The sequence below is a fragment of the Pipistrellus kuhlii genome, unplaced genomic scaffold, assembly GCF_014108245.1.
Source record: "Pipistrellus kuhlii isolate mPipKuh1 unplaced genomic scaffold, mPipKuh1.p scaffold_m20_p_34, whole genome shotgun sequence".
Classification (NCBI taxonomy): domain Eukaryota; kingdom Metazoa; phylum Chordata; class Mammalia; order Chiroptera; family Vespertilionidae; genus Pipistrellus; species Pipistrellus kuhlii.
In genome coordinates this window covers 3,913,110-3,930,936 of record NW_023425534.1, presented here as the reverse complement: position 1 = coordinate 3,930,936, position 17,827 = coordinate 3,913,110, and the positions used below count along the sequence as shown (strand labels likewise).

General features: G+C 57.5%; 1 protein-coding gene across 4 annotated transcripts in view; it reads left to right on the top strand.

Annotated features, from left to right (window-relative positions):
- The window catches only part of CLSTN1 (calsyntenin 1), a 53,789-nt gene that overhangs the window by 31,666 nt on the left and 4,296 nt on the right, over window positions 1-17,827 (top strand). Inside the window, exons 3-12 of one of the 4 annotated variants that reach the window (XM_036460864.2) lie at window positions 2,964-2,993; window positions 4,117-4,315; window positions 6,387-6,595; window positions 7,817-7,966; window positions 8,055-8,240; window positions 9,987-10,235; window positions 11,640-11,761; window positions 12,858-13,020; window positions 15,639-15,689; window positions 17,026-17,183. In XM_036460864.2, the coding sequence (XP_036316757.1) occupies window positions 2,964-2,993; window positions 4,117-4,315; window positions 6,387-6,595; window positions 7,817-7,966; window positions 8,055-8,240; window positions 9,987-10,235; window positions 11,640-11,761; window positions 12,858-13,020; window positions 15,639-15,689; window positions 17,026-17,183 (1,517 nt within the window). The remainder of the gene's footprint in view (window positions 1-2,963; window positions 2,994-4,116; window positions 4,316-6,386; window positions 6,596-7,816; window positions 7,967-8,054; window positions 8,241-9,986; window positions 10,236-11,639; window positions 11,762-12,857; window positions 13,021-15,638; window positions 15,690-17,025; window positions 17,184-17,827) is intronic. The other 3 variants (XM_036460865.2, XM_036460866.2, XM_036460868.2) reach the window with 3 other exon arrangements.

The following is a 17,827-nucleotide window of genomic DNA, read 5'->3' as shown; positions in this document are numbered from 1 at the left end:
ATTGGGAATCAAACCCGAGACCCTTGGGTGCACGGGCTGATGCTCTAACCACGTAGCTGCCGACCAGGCCCTTCAGACTGTTCGTTGTTGTTGTTTTTAATATGTCTTTATTGATTTCAGAGAGGAAGGGAGAGGGGAGGGAGATAAAAACATCAGTGATGCCGAAACCGGTGTGGCTCAGTGGATAGAGCGTCGGCCTGCGCACTGAAGGGTCCCAGATTCGATTCTGGTCAAGGGCATGTACTTTGGCTGAGGGCACATCCCCCCCAGTGGGGGGTGTGCAAGAGGCAGCTGACCAATGATTCTCTCTCATTAATGTTTCTAACTCTCTATCCCTCTCTCTTATAAATATAAAATAAAATATATATTTTTTATTTTATTTTATTTTTTTACAAAGGAAAGGAGAGGGAGATTGGTTTTACAAAGGAGAGGAGAGGGAAAGGGAGATAAAGACATCAGTGATGAGAGAGAATCATTGATCGGCTGCCTCCTACACGGCCCCACTGGGGAACGGAGCCCGCAACCCGGGCATGCGCCCTTGACCAGAATCAAACCGGGGACCTTTCGGTCCATAGTCCGACGCTCTATCCACTGAGCCAAACCAGCTAGGGCCCTTTTACTGTTTTAGATGATCTTAGGGGAATGAGGGAGAGATGGGGAAGGTTTGGTCCATTCCAAGGCTGGTATAGCTGGGAAGGCGGTCGGGAAGCCTGGTGGGTGGGGTTTCAGATAGACTCACCCAGCAGGGCAGGTGCACAGGGTCTGAGTTAGAGGGGAAGGGCTGGACAGGAAGAGAATGGACTCTGATGGGTGGTTCCGAGAGGCCTTCATGCAGAGCTGAGAGGAGGCGAGTGTGAGAGACTGAGAACGCAGAGGGTGGAGACGCACCGTGCTGTAGCTCCATGTAGTAATCAGTGCACGTAACTGCATGTATGTCACTGTCCGCGTGTGTGAATAACACAACTCTGCATCGGGACAGAGGAGAAGGGTGCCCATGACCAGGAATGGAACCTCTCACCCTTCAATAGGCCCAACAAAACTTTGCTCACAGACACAGAAATGTGCATTTCATACAGTTTTCATTTAACATTTTAGAAGAGAAAAAGCTGTAGCGCAGGTGGTTCAGCAGTGTTAGCGGTGAGCATGGCCTGAGGCCATCGGCTGCCTGCCAGCTGGGAAGCACCGTCCACGTCCCCTGCTGTGATGGGGGGTTCGTGTCTGCATTCTCCAGGCAGCAGTTCCTGGGCATGTGCAGGAGAGACGGAATTTTAATATGTAATTTTTTTTTTTTTTTTTTTTTTTTTACACTTTAAATCGGGATGTGAATTAGATCCCAACGTTTTTATTTATTATTTTTTAAATTGAAACCTTGCTTTGGTGAAGAAGAACAACAACAACAACACAACAACAACAACAACAACAACAACTCAGCTCAAGGAAATGGAACCATCTGAGTGGCTTTTTTAAAGACCCTATTCAGGTCTTCCAGTTCCTCTGAAAAATGACAATGGGTTGTGACCATTTTCTAGGAACGCCCAGAACCTGTGAAATGGAGGCCGGGGGTTCAGCGCCTGATCCTGGGCTTCCAGGTGCCCGCGGATCGGGCTCCACAGCGCGGGCCCGGGTGGCTCCGGCCGGGCGGGCGGCGGGCTGGGCGACACCGGCGACGTGGCGAAACCCGCGGCCCGAGCGGCCCCGGGAGGCGGGACACCAGCTCTCCGCGGCCCGAACCAGCGCGGCCACCGGCTCAGGGGGCGGAGGGGGACCGGGGCCGGGGATCGGGGATCGGGGACCGGGCCGGGGCCGGGGCCGGGGCCGGGGCCGGGGGAGGCTGCGGGCCGGCCTAGCCGCGGGCACAGCGCCCGGGCTCCCGCGCCTCCGCCGGTGGCGCCGCCCCGCCGCCTAATATGTAATTTTAACGTGAATTTTAATTTAATCTGACACAGCCCCACGGGGCGAGTGGCTACGGCACAGGCATTGGCCAGCGCAGATCTAGAGACACAGGGGATGCAGCCGGAACCACAGACAGAACTCCCCGTGGAGCTCAGCGTGGACAGCAGAGACCTGCATTGCGGTGCAGAGCCCGGGGGACCGCCGGGGACTAGCGAGCACTGCTGGGCCTGCTCTGTGCGCTGGGCCTGGGCCTGCTCAGGGAGGCCCACAGCTGGGCGCGCCCTCCGAATGGACCTCAGCCCCGCAGGCGGAGCGGGGAGGCAGGCCCTCATACCGTGGGATGCCATTGTGCAAACCTCAGAGACAGGCACAGTGAAGAGCACTGTTGGCCGCAAACATGTAAAAACCCCTTTTAAAAGCAGGGGGTTCGGACTGCGGTGCCTTTGGGGGAGAAGGCCCTGTGAGGCCACGGAGTGGTCCTGGCGAGGTGAGCAGGTGTGTTTGGGCTGCTGGACCAGTGTTTCCCGCGGCAAAGACGGGGGCCGTTGTGGCATCACCAGCGTCCCTGCTGAACGGCTTCAGTTCCCTCTGCGGCATATGTCCCGTTACAGTATTTGTTGCCTTAGTTGCATTAGAACAAGATTAGATTGGAAAACGTTGCTACTTATTCAGCTTATAAACAAAGGATTAAACATAAAACCCGTGGTTTGTTTCACTCAATCTGAGGATGCGCTGTTACCAGACCCTAACCGCACTGAAAGGGAAAAGCTGAAAGCGGTGAAGGACAGATAGGTGCGTCTACACTGTATGACGTCTGCGCACTGGGGGTCAGGGAGCTGCGGCTGCTCTCTCAGGGGCAGTGAGTGCGTTTCAGAAAGGGCAGGAGCTCCGGGTAAGTAGGATCAGAGACACTGTGTTACGGAGGCCCAGTTATGCTGTGGCCGTTCTATGAGCTGACTGTTACTGTGTGGAGCATTTCTGTGTGATATGTGCATCTTTGACTTTTTCCTCATTGATCCGTCCTCATGCTTCCCTTATCACTGACACGGGTTTATCTTTTCTCCCCTCAGAGAGTTTTGAGGTGACAGTCACCGAAGAAGGTGATAAAGGGTTCTTTCTCTCCCTCTTATGACTATTAACCCACTAACTTTGTTTGTAAAATTGGGAATCAGCCTTAAACAGAAGAAGCTGTCATGCTCTTTTACCCCTTTTATTCTCCTGTTTTGTTTCTGTTTTTAAATATATTGATGGAAACTGTATGTAACCAAACCCTTGGTTAGAAATATCTGGAAATCAGACATCCATTTGAACTACATGGATAACACTGTACATTTTCCCCTAATTGAACTTAAGAGAGTCACTCTGGAATCATTTTCTATTAGTTGTAATATCGGAAGAGGTCCATCTTGTTTTTATGTGAAATACATTTTTGAAGTTTTGCTTACACATTAGAACATTTATATCTGTTCTCCCGCGGGCAAGAATGGAAACGTAGGTTTTTAACTCCCAGTGAAGCTGGTACGCCAACCCAGACGCATGTTCGTCCGCAGGCAGCTCATTTTCAGCTCCAATGGCTGGAGTCCGCACCAGGGCCGGCCTGGCGGCTCTCCATGGCGGCCCTCACGCCCCGGTAGGCCAGCTGTTGAAATGGATGCCTGAAAAGTTGGTATTTCTACCTTCTCGTCCAGTAGTTGGCTTTGATTCCCTAATTTTAGCCAGGCTCATTGCACAGGAAGACTTGTTTCTGCTGACTGTTTTTTTTACAGACTTTCTGTAATTATGGTGCTGAACCTATATCTCACACTTCTTCCTCTCCCAACACGTGACTGTGTGTTTTAGCCGCCTCTCTGGTCCAAACCAAAAGAGCTGCCAGCTGCCCCCTGCAGCCGGGCAGTTTTGGTGTTACCAGGCCTTGGCAGTTTGCTAATGAGACCACGTGCCCTGGAGCTGTCCTAAGTACTCCTGTGAAATGCCTGTCTTTTTTTCCTCTCTTTTGTATTCCTGCATGAGTGGATGCAAAGTCCGATGAGTTGCTTGGAAAGCTAGAACCTGCTTCTGTGTACTAAAGCCCAGAACTCACCCTGCCACCAGCACAGCGCCCGGCTTCCCACAGACCCTCCCCCCTGGCTGCCACGTGGGCATCGGTTTCCTTTGGGGGAGGAGGGGTCCGACCGCAGCCGGTTTGGTGGCAGCGAGCTAACCCGCGCTGCTTTGACTCCCCAGGTGAGATCTGTGGATTTAAAATCCACGGGCAGGATGTGCCCTTCGACGCAGTGGTGGTGGATAAGTCCACGGGCGAGGGGCTGATCCGCTCCAAAGAGAAGCTGGACTGCGAGCTGCAGAAGGACTACACGTTCACCATCCAGGCCTACGACTGCGGGAGGGCGCCCGATGGCAGCGCCAGCCCCAAGAAGTCTCACAAGTAAGTGTGCGCAGGGAGCTCTGCTCTGTGCCGGCTCCGGTGCTGGTGAAACGGAAGCTGGTTCTCAGTGGCCCATCGGGACGTAGCAGTTGGACCAGAGTGCCTGGCAGGCGGCGCCAGCCCGGCCTGGGCCCTAGCAGTCAGTGGAGGAATAGCCTCGCAGAGAAACCACGGCCCCAGAGGGAAAGCTCGGGAAGCCCTCTCTGCCGCTGGGAAGGGGTTTGTGGGCAGGCGATCCTGTCTGTGAGTCCTGACGGCATGAAATTCACCTGAGCCGGTGAGGACGCAGCGGTGGGCTCCGCCCTGGAGTGAGCACGGCCTTCCTGCAGCGAGAACCGCCGGGTAGTGGAGGTGCTCTGGGCAGGACGTGGAGCTAGAATCTTGTCTTCCTGCCGGCCCGAGTGGCTCAGTGGTTGAGTGTTTGACCCAGGAACAAAGAGGTCACAGTTCAATTCCCGGTCAAGGGCTTGCAGGAGGCAGCTGATCAATGATGTTTATATCTCCCTAGCCCTATCTCTTCCTCTCCTCTCTCTCTAAAAATCAATAAAAACATATAAAAATTAAAAAAAAAAATCTAGTCTTTCCTCTCCACTTACCTGATCTTCGGCATTGGGCTGATTTAATTTTGTTGAGACTCAGTTTCTACTCAGTACGCGGGCGGAGGAAAGAGGGCTGAGATGATGTCATGTAACTGTGAGTGTCAGGTGGGGGTTTGGCGTTGCGTGTAGGGTCTTGGGGACAGTGCGGAGCAGAGGGCAGAGCTTGTCCGGTTCAGGATTCGCCCTGACGCCAGCGGTTTCTGTCTGGGGAGCCTGCTCTGACGATGCCTTAATCTTCTCATCCCCGAGCTGGGGCGACGGAAGCTGGCAGCACCAGGAAGGGCCGCACTGAGGTCACGTTGAGGTCTCTCATTTGCTAGATCAGCGGCGGGTGGTGTCCCAACCCCGGGCTGCTAATGGTCTCTGTCCCAGAAGCAGGACAAGCCTGTTGTAACGCTCGCCGTATCCCATCTTCTATCCGTTTCTTATCCCTTCTTCCTTTGGCTCTAGTTGTTTCTGAATTTTGAAACAAAATATTTCTAACTTTGTGATAACAGAGCTTACAGACATCTGGTATAGTTTAATCTCCCTTTTACATGCCCTGTCCCACGTGGTGAAAGAAAATCCCAGTGTTACTGCCTTTTTTTGTTTTTTAAATCCTCACCCGAGGGTATGTTTTTAATGATTTTTAGAGAGAGGAAGAGGGAGAAAGAGAACCATCGATCGGTTGCTTCCCACACCCCGATTGGGGATTGAACCCACAGTGTTGGTATGTGTCCTGACCGGGAATCGAACCTAAAACCTTTTTGGTGTCTGGGACAATACTCAACCACATGAGCCGCCGGCCAGAGCTGCGTTGTCGCCTTCTTACCAGGTATTTTATTCCTAGAGCTGGAAGGATCACCCCAAATTCCTGCTTTAACTTTTCTGTTGTATCCAGGCTAAACTAAAAACAATGAATAGTTTATTTTTTGTCCTCATACTAGAGGCCCGGGCACAAAAACTGGTGCGAGAGTGGGCCTGCCTTCCCTCGGCTGCGGGCACCGGGTTCCCCCAGGCACCTGGGACCTGGGCTGCGGGCACCGGGTTCCCCCAGGCACCCGGGACCCGGGCTGGCTTCCCTCCGGCACCCGGGACCCGGGCTGCGGGCACTGGCTTTTCTCAGGCACCCGGGACCCGGGCTGCGGGCACCGGCTTCCCCCAGGCACCCGGGACCCGGGCTGCGGGCACCGGGTTCCCCCAGGCACCCGGGACCTGGGCTGGCTTCCCTCCGGCACCGGGACCCGGGCTGCGGGCACTGGCTTTTCTCAGGCACCCGGGACCCGGGCTGCGGGCACCGGGTTCCCCCAGGCACCCGGGACCCGGGCTGGCTTCCCTCCAGGCCTGGCTTCCGTCAGGAAGGACGTCTGGTCTAATTAGCACATCACCCTTTATTACAGATAAAACTTAATAAAACAAGTCAGGAAGGAAGTTTAAAAGCGGGCAGATGGGGGGGGTGTAAAGCAAGCAGCGCCCACACTCTCCCTCCCCAGGGCCACGGTGCACATCCAGGTGAACGACGTGAACGAGTACGCGCCCGTGTTCAAGGAGAAGACCTACCAGGCGTCTGCGGTGGAGGGGCGGCGCCCGGAGAGCATCCTGCGGGTGGAGGCCGTGGACGCGGACTGCTCCCCGCAGTTCAGCCAGATCTGCAGCTACGAGATCGTCACTCCAGACGTGCCCTTCACGGTCGACAAAGATGGTGAGGACAGAGGGCAAGCGTTCCTCTCCGGGGGGCTGTCCCTCCCACGCCGATCAGCTTCACACCACGCTGTGTACGTCAGTGGGACTCATAGACCGAGAGGTAGCCCATTCGGGCGGCTGGCACCAGATGCCACCGACCAGGAGACTTAACCAACAGGCTTTTCTGTCTCACGTTCTGGAGGCTGGGAGTCCAAGACCAAGGAGCCCTCGGGAGGGCCTGCTTCCCGGCTCAGATGCCACCCTCTCTGTCCTCACGCGCTGGGAGCGACAGGCACTCTGCCTCCTCTCTTCTTATAAGTCACTGGTTCCACTGTGGGGACTGGCCCTCATTGCCTCCCCTAAACCTCAGCTCCTCCCAGAGGCCCCCCCTCCTAACCCCGAGCCACTGAGGGGCAGGACTTCACATGTGAACCTCGGGGACGGGCACACTCGGTCCACACAGACCCGCTGTGGTGCGTTTCCCGGTTGAGTGTTCACTCTGTTCCCTGAACACCGAGTGCTCTCTGGCGGGGCCGCTCCTCTTTCCTTTCCCATCGAAGTCACATGCAAAGCCCTGCCCCTCCTGCTGCTGCTCTTTATCTTCTCCCCTGCGGTCAGCATGCACCTGAATGAGACAGGCCTTTGGTTGGGCCTGGTTTTCTGTCCTCCGTTAGATTTGAATCTCCTGCCTCATCTTGAAGGTGACGGTTTACACCTCATTGCCAGACCCTCAGTAACTGAACATTCTAGAGTTTAGCTGCTTTATGAGGGCATGGCTTCAGGATGATGCATGTCTCCGTCGTTACCCACTGTCCAGGCTCTCTGCTAAAATCTCGGCATGGCACACACTTAGCAGACCCCTGTGTTCTGGTCCAAAGCAGGCTCCTCCCTAGGGGGTGGGGTAGGAAATCTCTCGTGCTAATAAGATAAGTCTGTGACAAGAAGGATTTAATGCAACTTTGAGCTTGTATTATAGTTAATATTTGAAGAATTTGAATCATTTTGTCTTTTTTATTCTCTTATATGTAAATCTTCAAGTAACTATAAAAGCAAACAGAAGTCTGTAAGAATGAATGGAGTTGAGTTGCATGGGCTCCGAGGTGGGTTAGTGGGGACTCGGGGAGCCGGGGCGTGTCGTGACCTCAGGGTCCCCGTCGGTGCCTCCGGGTCTGTGTGTTTCCGCGGGGACGTGGAGGGCGAGCGCTCGGTGCGGGTCCTCACTGTTGCTTCTCTCTGGAAGGCTACATAAAGAACACGGAGAAGCTGAGCTACGGGAAGGAACACCAGTACAAGCTGACCGTCACAGCCTACGACTGCGGGAAGAAAAGGGCCACCGAGGACGCGCTGGTCAAGATCAGCATCAAGCCCACCTGCACCCCCGGGTGGCAAGGTGAGCCCCGTTCTCCTCTGCGTGCTCACCCCGTTCTTAAAGCTCCGGCACGAAACCTAACGTGTGCCCCCCCCCCCCGCCGCTGCAGGGTGGAACAGCCGGGTGGAGTACGAGCCCGGCACAGGCGCCCTGGCCCTCTTCCCGAGCGCCCGCCTGGAGACGTGTGACGGGCCCGTGGCCTCGGTGCAGGTGACGGTGGAGCTGGAGACCAGCCACATCGGGAAAGGCTGCGACCGCGACACCTACTCCGAGAAGTCCCTTCACCGGCTCTGCGGTGAGGGCGAGAGGGATCCTGTGTGTGTGTGTGTACGTACATAGCTGTGTGTGTACATAGATGTGTACGTGTGCATGTGTGTACGTGTACATGTGTGTACCTGTACATGTGTGTGCGTGTGTGTGCATAGGTGTGTGTGTGTACGTGTGTGTGTGGCTTCACGATCATGAACTAAAGCAGACTAACTTTCTGACACAGCTGATTCCGCCTCACCGGCTGATTTCCCTGCCGGTGGCCTTCAGGGGGTACATGACCCCGGGGAAGTCTCTTCAAAATGGCATTTTATGTGCATTTTTAAGAGCCACTGATTTGAAGACAGTATTTCTCTGATGCATTGAGAATCACCAGAATAGAAATTACATCTGTGGAGGGAGTTTTAAATGGAACGGGATGGTAATTTAAGGACCAAAGAAAAAAACTACAGGCAGTGCGGTAGCTTTTGGCAAACGTGAAGAAGAAAATCAAGACCAAAAGCACCCGCATCCAACTACGGTCTCCGCGGACCGTACACCAGGCCCGGGCAGAGGGTCACTCACAGGCCGGGGGAGAGGCAGGGGGAGTGTTCTGGTTTATCGAAGTGGGCCGGTGGCTGCCCGTCACGGGAGATGCTGAGGAAGAGTGTTACTTGGCTGAGAGAAGACACAGTTACTTACTGGCAGAGGGTCTTGGGCGTGTCAGGAGCCATTCCGCTCAGCTCGGCGGGAGCGTTTTCCTCCTCTGGCCGCTGAGAGCAGCCGGTGTGAGCAGCAGTGCTGGTGTCACTGGAAACGGTTCTGGTGGATCAGCAGAGAGGGAGCGTGTAGTGTCTGCTGGCGCATCCCCGTGGTGCACACGCTCTGAGTCCAAGTTCATAGCCATGTGCTAATCTGTAAGTGCAGAGATCTGGAATGGGCTCCAGTTTTAAACTGTGTACATTAGTATAAAACTACCTTCTCGCAGTGCCATTTTTTATGGTGTTACAGGAACACGTTCTCAGCAGGACAGTTTAAAGGTAGGAAGAAGGGAAAGAATTCCCTATCTGAGTGCTCACTGCATGCTGGGCACTTCCGCCCGAGTTCCTGCCTCCTCCCAGGCCTCAGAGGCGGCGGCATTGACTGGCTCTCACAGGAACTCACGGACAGGAACTCACGGGGACACACTCAGGAGGTGGCAGACTGGGGTTTGGGCTGAGGTCACTGTTACTCAAGAGACCAGGTTCTTGAGCCAGATCACGCAGCTCCTGGGAATTGAGACGCGATTTCCAATCTTTTGCAAAATTTTTTTTAATTGAGCTTGGCAATACATACAATAGTTATAAAACTTGTCATGCTTTGTTGGCTTAGCAATTCCATTTCTAGGGATTTTTCTAAGGGGATGATCATGGAGACACGCAAAGGTGTGCATCAGGGGAAGGTTTATCCTAGGAAAACGGGAACCCCGGCCCACCAGGCAGTCCATTAAGTGAACTAGGGCGCATCCGTGCGACGGCATCCGGGCTAGAGAATGACAGGAATTGCGTGCACACAGGCCTCCGTGTTCGTCACGTGCACATATTCAGAGAGGCCTGGACGTGCTTACATGCACATGTTAATTGTGGACCACAGATTTATTTTTTTCCTTTAAAAACTTAGTACTTACACATTTTGCTTGTCATAAAAACCCCTCCTTTGGAGCAAAATGAAGTGGGTCTAGGGAACCGTGTAGACCCAGGCCAAGGCGGCGCCTGTTCAGCTCCTCTCACCCTGAACCCCATGTTTGGCGTTTCAGGGGCCGCGTCCGGCACCGCCGAGCTGCTGCCCGCCCCGAGCGGCTCCCTGAACTGGACCGCGGGCCTCCCCACGGACAACGGCCATGACAGCGACCAGGTCTTCGAGTTCAACGGCACCCAGGCCGTCCGGGTCCCCGATGGCGTCGTGTCCGTCAACCCCAAGGAGCCCTTCACCGTGTCCCTGTGGATGAGGCATGGGCCCTTCGGCCGCAGGAAGGAGGCGATCCTCTGCAGCTCCGACAGGACAGGTGCCCGTGCGGGGGCGCTGCTCCGTGCCCACGGGGGCTGCTGGGGGGCGCTGCTCTGTGCCCACGGGGGCTGCTGGGGGGCAGGGGCTGCTGGGGGGCAGGGGCTGCTGGGGGGCAGGGGCTGCTGGGGGTGCTGCTCTCCGTCCCCACAGGGGCTGCTGGGGGGGCAGGGGCTTCTGGGGGGCGCTGCTCCGTGCCCACGGGGGCTGCTGGGGGGGCAGAGGCTGCTGGGGGCGCTGCTCCGTGTCCCCTCTGGGGCTGCTGGGGGGGCAGGGGCTGCTGGGGGGCGCTGCTCCGTGTCCCCTCGGGGGCTGCTGGGGGGGCAGGGGCTGCTGGGGGGGCAGGGGCTGCTGGGGGGCGCTGCTCCGTGCCCATGGGGGCTGCTGGGGGGCGCTGCTCTGTGCCCATGGGGGCTGCTGGGGGCGCTGCTCCGTGCCCACGGGGGCGCTGTGTGCCCACGGGGGCTGCTGGGGGGCAGGGGCTGCTGGGGGTGCTGCTCCGTCCCCACAGGGGCTGCTGGGGGGACAGGGGCTGCTGGGGGCGCTGCTCCGTGCCCATGGGGGCTGCTGGGGGGCGCTGCTCTGTGCCCACGGGGGCTGCTGGGGGGCAGGGGCTGCTGGGGGGCGCTGCTCTGTGCCCACGGGGGCTGCTGGGGGGCAGGGGCTGCTGGGGGTGCTGCTCCGTCCCCACAGGGGCTGCTGGGGGGGCAGGGGCTGCTGGGGGGCGCTGCTCCGTGCCCACGGGGGCTGTTGGGGGGGGCAGAGGCTGCTGGGGGCGCTGCTCCGTGTCCCCTCTGGGGCTGCTGGGGGGGCAGGGGCTGCTGGGGGGCGCTGCTCCGTGCCCATGGGGGCTGCTGGGGGGCGCTGCTCTGTGCCCACGGGGGCTGCTGGGGGGGCAGGGGCTGCTGGGGGGTGCTGCTCCGTGTCCCCTCGGGGGCTACTGGGGGGAGTGCTGCTCCGTGTCCCCGCGGTGGGTGCCGGGGGACTCTGCTCTGTGTCCCCGCGGTGGGTGCCGGGGGACTCTGCTCCGTGTCCCTGCAGGGGCTGCTGGGGGGCATGTGCTCCGTGTCCCTGCAGGGGCTGCTGGGGGGCATGTGCTCCGTGTGCCCACGGGGGCTGCTGGGGGAACATGTGCTCCGTGTCCCCTCGGGGGCTGCTGGACCCCTTCCTCCGAGGTCCCCCAGGCTGGGTGGTTACACCAGGGCGGCCTGTCCTCCACACACCCCCTGGCATTGGGGCATTTGATAGTGAAAACCCAAGTGTATTTGTTTCTGACCTGCCTTGGCCCAGCTGGGGAGTTCATTGATGCTGATAAAACCGTGTCTTCAAAACCCATTAAAGAAATAGCTTTTATTTCTCCTTCGGTCTTAAGTTGGCAATTTACCAGTCGCGTCTCTCCCTGCAGATAGGAACCGGCACCATTACTCCCTCTTCGTCCACGGCTGCCGGTTCATCTTCCTGCTCCGCCAGGAGCCCTCGGGGGAGAAGAAGTTCAAGCCCGCCGAGTTCCACTGGAAGCTGGCCCAGGTGGGGGGCGCGTTCCGCTCTCAGAGGCGCTTCCCCTGTGTGTGCTCACAGCTTTGTAGTTCTTGTCTGTGGGTCAAATCAACTCCACCGAAAGCCTAAGTTATGTTCACATGTACATATTATATACATTAAATATACAAATTGTACGTGTTAAATTTAAAAAAACCATGTTGAACTTACTGGAAAAGCAGCCCTGGCTTAAAAATTGGGCTTGAGATCCTTGCATGTGTTTGTTCGTTACTTAAGGCTTTGCCTCCCTAACGGTGCTCGGAGCCCTGGGGCCTCGGTGGTTCAGGCCCAGGGAACCTCTTAATGTTCCCAGGAACCGGCCCTCCTGGTCTCCGAGCCGCCTGAGCCACTGGCTTGAGGGAGCTGGCGGTTTTGCTATCGGCTCATGTGACATTCCATTCGGCAGAGTCATGCCTTCCTGGCAGCTTCTGGGTGAGAAAGAAAGCTCATCCTCAGACTTCCTCTGTCCCTGAGGCTGTCCAAGAAGCGATTTGTTTGGAGTCTTTTTTTAAATTTATTTTAGAAATAATATACCTGGAGTTCATTGTTCCAGACCCCAAAAGCAAAAATACACAAAAGTATTCACAGCACAATTTCTTGAGATGTTAACAGCCCGAGGTTTAACGGCAACTGACACACCCTCACGTCTCCCCTCTGGTCGCCTGAGAGACGTGTGACGGTCACACAGGTTTCAGCAGGAAAGGGCTGTCCGGTCGGGAACTGAAGCCTTGTTCACAACTGAGACCCTTTTTCTGTGAGCAACTTGATTGAGAACCGAACTGTTCGAGAACCGAGGCTTGACGACTTTCCCTCGCCCAGCTGGTCAGCATTGCTGCTGGCCGGCGTGTATCCTGGTGTTAAACACACGCCCTGCCCCCGCCGTCCCAGAGAAGCCGCTGCCTTCCTCCCTGCTCCCGGTCAGGTCCGCACGGTCACTCTGGCCCCGAGCATCGCTGTGGACGCTGTGTTAGAACAGCCTTACCCTCCTACCGCCCCGACCTGGCAGCACCGGGGTGCAGGGCTGCCTCTGAGCCTGGAGGAGTGGGAGGTGGACACCCCAGTGCTAACCCTCCCCCGCCTCCCGCAGGTCTGCGACGAGGAATGGCACCACTACGTCCTCAACGTGGACGTCCCCCGGGTCACGCTCTATGTGGACGGAGTTTCCCACCAGCCCTTCTCCGTGACGGAGGACTACCCGCTGCACCCGGCCAGGATCGAGACCCAGCTCGTGGTGGGGGCCTGCTGGCAAGGTAACGGGCATGGGCACCCCTCTCCCCGCGGCTCGGGAGCTCAACGCTTCCATCTGCTCTGCCGGGGAAGCAGGCTCCCCCCAGCGCCTCCCCCTCCTCTCTCTGCTCCCTCCTGTCCCGGGCCCACCGTGCTCCGGGCGCCCCGTCAGTGGCACATGCTGCCGCTGTGCAAGGACCCCTCTCCTCACCCCTCTCCTCGGAGCGGGGGCGTGCTGCCAGAGGGCGTGCAACCGAGGAACGTTTTGTAAATTAATCAGCTGTTGAGAAGTCGGAGAGCATGGAGGCGGCAGTCGGGCACAGACACGTCCGTGTGCTTTGGCCAGATGCCTCTTCCGGAGCCGGTAGCGCGGGGCAGCCTGGAGGGAGCACCTCGAGTGCCACGTCCGAGAGGTTCGTGCCGGCTCTGCCGGCTGACCAGGCGGCTGTGCCGGCGGCCACCAGAGCCACAGCGCCTTGGCTTGTGCTTCCTGAGGGCAGGCCGTGTGCCATCGCTTTACATAATCGTCTCATCAGTCCTCCCACCGAGTCTGTGGGCGGGAGCTGATTGATCCCTGTTTTACTGAAGAAGCCGAGGCCCTGAGCATAGTGAGCCCGGTCCCCAGCTGGGTCAGCATGGCTGGGGGGTGAGCCCTGAAGCCGCTGTGCCAGGGCCGAGCTCTGCCCTCTGGACCAGAGGGGAGCTCTCCTGTGCCTGGAGCCCTTACGCGGCCAGACCGGCCCAGGCGCGGCGATTCCCATGGTGTCGGCCGCAGTGCCGCCTGGTCAGAGCCGCCTTTCCCTGGGCGAGAGCCGCAGCTGCTGCTGACACCACTGTGGTCTGTGGCTGCCCACTCACGGCCTGAGGAACAGACTGTGAGAAGCCGGGGAAGAGAAGCTGCGATTTTCCCATTCACGTCAGGGATCCCTCCCTCTGCCTTCGAGGCTCACAGGCCCCACGTTCGCTGGCGACTCCTGTGCGCTGGGCCACGGCAGGCACCTTGCCGAGACACTGGTTTGAGGTGGACATTTGTGAAGAGCCTGATTTCTAAGACGGCTTTGTTTCTGTTATGGGAATTTGAATTTCATAATTTTCCTGCAGGTGCTTTCAAACGAAACAGAATAGGACAGTAATTTAGAGTGAACCTGAGGCAGTGAAACATGGAGACCAAGGACTGAGGAATAAATTGTTAGGGATACAGAAATTTTTAGTTGCTGTTCTTAAATTTTCTGTTCAAATTTGCTTTCCAAAGTAAACAAAAGTTTCTGAGAAATTATCTTAAAAACACAAACTCAGGGGCAAACCTAAGTGTTACTTTACATTCTGGGAGTTTTGATGTTTGGGTTAAACATCCCCCTTGTCACACCCTGCCGCCCTGGGACCCTGCTCATGTCCTCCAAAATGGCCACTCGCACCTTCATCCTTCGCTCTCTACCTCGGACCTCAACGTCCTCAGCCAGAAAAGTCTGCCTAACTCCCAAACCAAGCACAGCTTCGTAAAAATGTCATCAATGCGGGGGGTGGTCTCCACTGCCCCTTTTAGTGGATTTGAAGCCACTTCCCTGGCAAAGTCCCCCCGGAGAGCTGGCTGAGTGTTCCAGGGCCCCCTGCCCCCCTGCCTCGCCTCCGCCCCCCATGCAGCCCCCAGGGTGTCCACACCGCTACGGGCTGTGAGCAGAGATGGCTCCGCCTGGCCTGGGAAGCGGGGTTCTGTGTCCGCACTGGGTGCGCCTCTCCAGCCGGGCGCTCGGACACTGGACCCATTTGGGCCACGGGTGATGACCTGCTTCTCAGGAGAGTTCCTGAGCCTCTGCCTCGCCCTTCCTGTTTGGAAAAGGTGCTGCAAATGCCTTCTTCTCTCTGCCACTCAGAGGTTAAAGTCCTGACTGATGTGAACTTGTTCTGAGCTTTCTGAAGAGATGGCTTTTGCACACCCTCCGTACACCAGCCCGTGGGCTTATGTGTCCCTGGCCCTGCCGGGGGGACAGTGTGCGGCCGGGGGGACAGTGTGTGGCCGGGGGACAGTGTGCGGCCAGGGGGACAGTGTGCGGCGGGGGGGGGGACAGTGTGCAGCGGGGGGGACAGTGTGCGGCCGGGGGGACAGTGTGCGGCGGGGGGGGACAGTGTGCGGCCGGGGGGACAGTGTGCGGCTAGGGGGACAGTGTGCGGCGGGGGGGGGGACGACAGTGTGCGGCCGGGGGGACAGTGTGCGGCGGGGGGGGGGACAGTGTGCAGCTGGGGGGACAGTGTGCGGCCGGGGGGACAGTGTGCGGCCGGGGGGACAGTGTGCAGCCGGGGGGACAGTGTGCGGCCAGCGGGAGGTGCTCAGTCCGTGCGTCTCTGCAGCCAGGGAGCACCTCCTAATGGCTGCCAGCCGCCCAGGCTAAGGAGACGGAGCTCGGTGGACAGGCACTTCCTCATTCTGAATCCAACCTGCGTTTTGGCCGGGAGGGCGTGGGAAGGTGGAATAGAAGAATACCGAGAGGCTGGGGTGGCAAATAGCGCTCCTGGGAAAAGGCGGTTCCAGGCCGAATGTTCTCTCTGCATTTTGCGTTTGGTAGCTTTTCAGTGTGAATTGTCCGGGTCCACTGTGAAGAGCCTAACCCGGTCCTTTCCTCTATCTTGTCTTGCTTCTCCGCAGAGCACTCAGGAAGTGACAATGAGACTGAGCCTGTGCCTGTGGCCCTGGCAGGTTGCTGGACTTTCCCCCATGGTTCCCTGTTCAGTAAACACAGACACCCGTCCATTGCCCATTCTGCATGAAACGCCCACATTACATTGGTCCCAGTCACATCTGAGCTGCTGCTTTGCACTATCCCCCCCCATCCCCCCACCCCCCCACCACCACCACCATTGCTTCATGGGGTCTCCTTTTCAGCCTGTTCTGAGCCCAATCACAGTGAGCACGTGACTCATTAATGCAGTGCACTGTGGGACTTGTAGTTTCCTCCTCCAGTTTGCCCTGATGCCACTGCATGAGATTCCCTGCCGACATCTCATAGGCGAGGTGTAGGGGTGCCTCCCGCTTCTCAGGTGGCTGGCCCATGGGACAGGAAGAGATTCGTTTTTAGATATGCTAACCTGGCTGGTACTCAGTTTTGTTTTATTTTGGTAAATCCTCACCCAAGGGTATATATTTAGCGAGAGGGGAATGAAAGGAGAGAGAAGTTTCGATGTGAGAAAAATGTATCAATTGGTTGCCTCCCGCATGCACCCCGATGGGGTGGGGATCGAGCCTGCAACTGAGGTACGTGCCCTTGACAGAAATAGAACCCACCACCCTTTGGTGCATGGGCAATGCTCTAACCACTAAGCAAACTGGCCAGGGCAATATTAAATTGTAAACCTTCTCCTAGAAATCTCAGTCCCTAGCAGTGATTTATAGTGCTGTCTAGTGTCCTTATTGGGAATGAGACCTGCTGCTGAGAACCGGTGTCTTCTCTGTCAGTGGAGGTGCAGTGGTCTTTGCTAGTCTGTCAGGCCAGTTTCTGGGTTTTCGTTTTCTGCCTGACATCCTCACTTCCCAGTTATCCTCGGCACAGCCCCCTGCAAGGCCTGGCTCGGCGGCCTGAGTGCACCCCCTTCCCTAGTCATGCTGTGTGGGCCCATCCCCAACTGTACATATCCCTGAGCATGCTCAGCAGCAGCCGAGTGGGAGCCAGCTGGCTGGCAGGCAGAGGCTGGAGCTGGTAAGATGTGCCACTGTGCACCGTGGTGACAGTGTAGCTAGGCCCCCTCACCAGGGAGTGGAGATGTGTGGGGACACTCATGGGACCTCCTGGCTTCCAGGCTTCAGGTGAGGGACCCCCGAGTCCTCTTCTGGCCACATGCATGATCACAAACGAGTTAATTCTTCATTGCGCTTCCATGTAGACGGCAAGGCTAACAGGGTTTGGTCTGAACTAACCCGCATGTCCATCCATCCGGCTGCCACACCAGTAACACTGCGTGAGAAACGAAGCAGGGGCTCTGGGTTGCACCCCTAACTGCCTGCTTCTCTCCGCTCTCCCCCACCCCGTGTTCCAAAGGTGGTGACCTACACATGACCCAGTTTTTCCGAGGTGATCTGGCTGGCCTGACCATCCGGTCCGGGAAGCTCACAGACAAGAAGGTGATTGACTGTCTGTACACCTGCAAAGAGGGGCTGGACCTGCAGGTCCCCGAAGACGGTGGCCGCGGCGTGAAGGTAACCTGGCATTCCCAGGCTTCTAGACCACGGGAGGGGCCCTAGGCAGAGGACTGCTCTGCGATTGGTCCTGAGCTGTTTAAATTTGTACCACGTCTGACACAAATGTGTGGGTCTCTCCTCCCGCACCAGCCAGTTCCCCGCTCTCTGGACACCCACTCTCCCGGTGTCCAGCAGCTTAATCCCCGCACTTCCAGGCTTAGCTTCAGACTGCAAGGTGAGCGCTCAGCCCACCAGGCCGCCCCACTCCACGTGCCCGTCGCAGGAACCTGCCCTGGGGTTCCCTGCACTTGTGTTGGCCTTGGCCTTGATTCTGGGCTTCCCACCGTCTTCACACCCTCCTCCCCCTTTAGGTTCAGCAGTTCGCAGGGACTGCTCAGATGACTCTGTTCTGTGAACAGTGATGATAAAGGCTCCACTCCGGGAAGGGGTGCCCAGGGCAAGGCGCTAGGGCAGGCGCGGGAGCTCCCACGTCCTGCCCGGGAGGGAGCCCCCGGCATCTCCCGTCTCCCCTGTGCACCACTGGGCGCTCCCACCTGTGCTTTTATGGAGTTCCTGTCACATGGCTGACTCGCTCTTTGCCCATTGGAGGGCCACATTGCTCGAGGTGGGGCTGAAGTTCAACCCTTCACATGGTTGGCTCC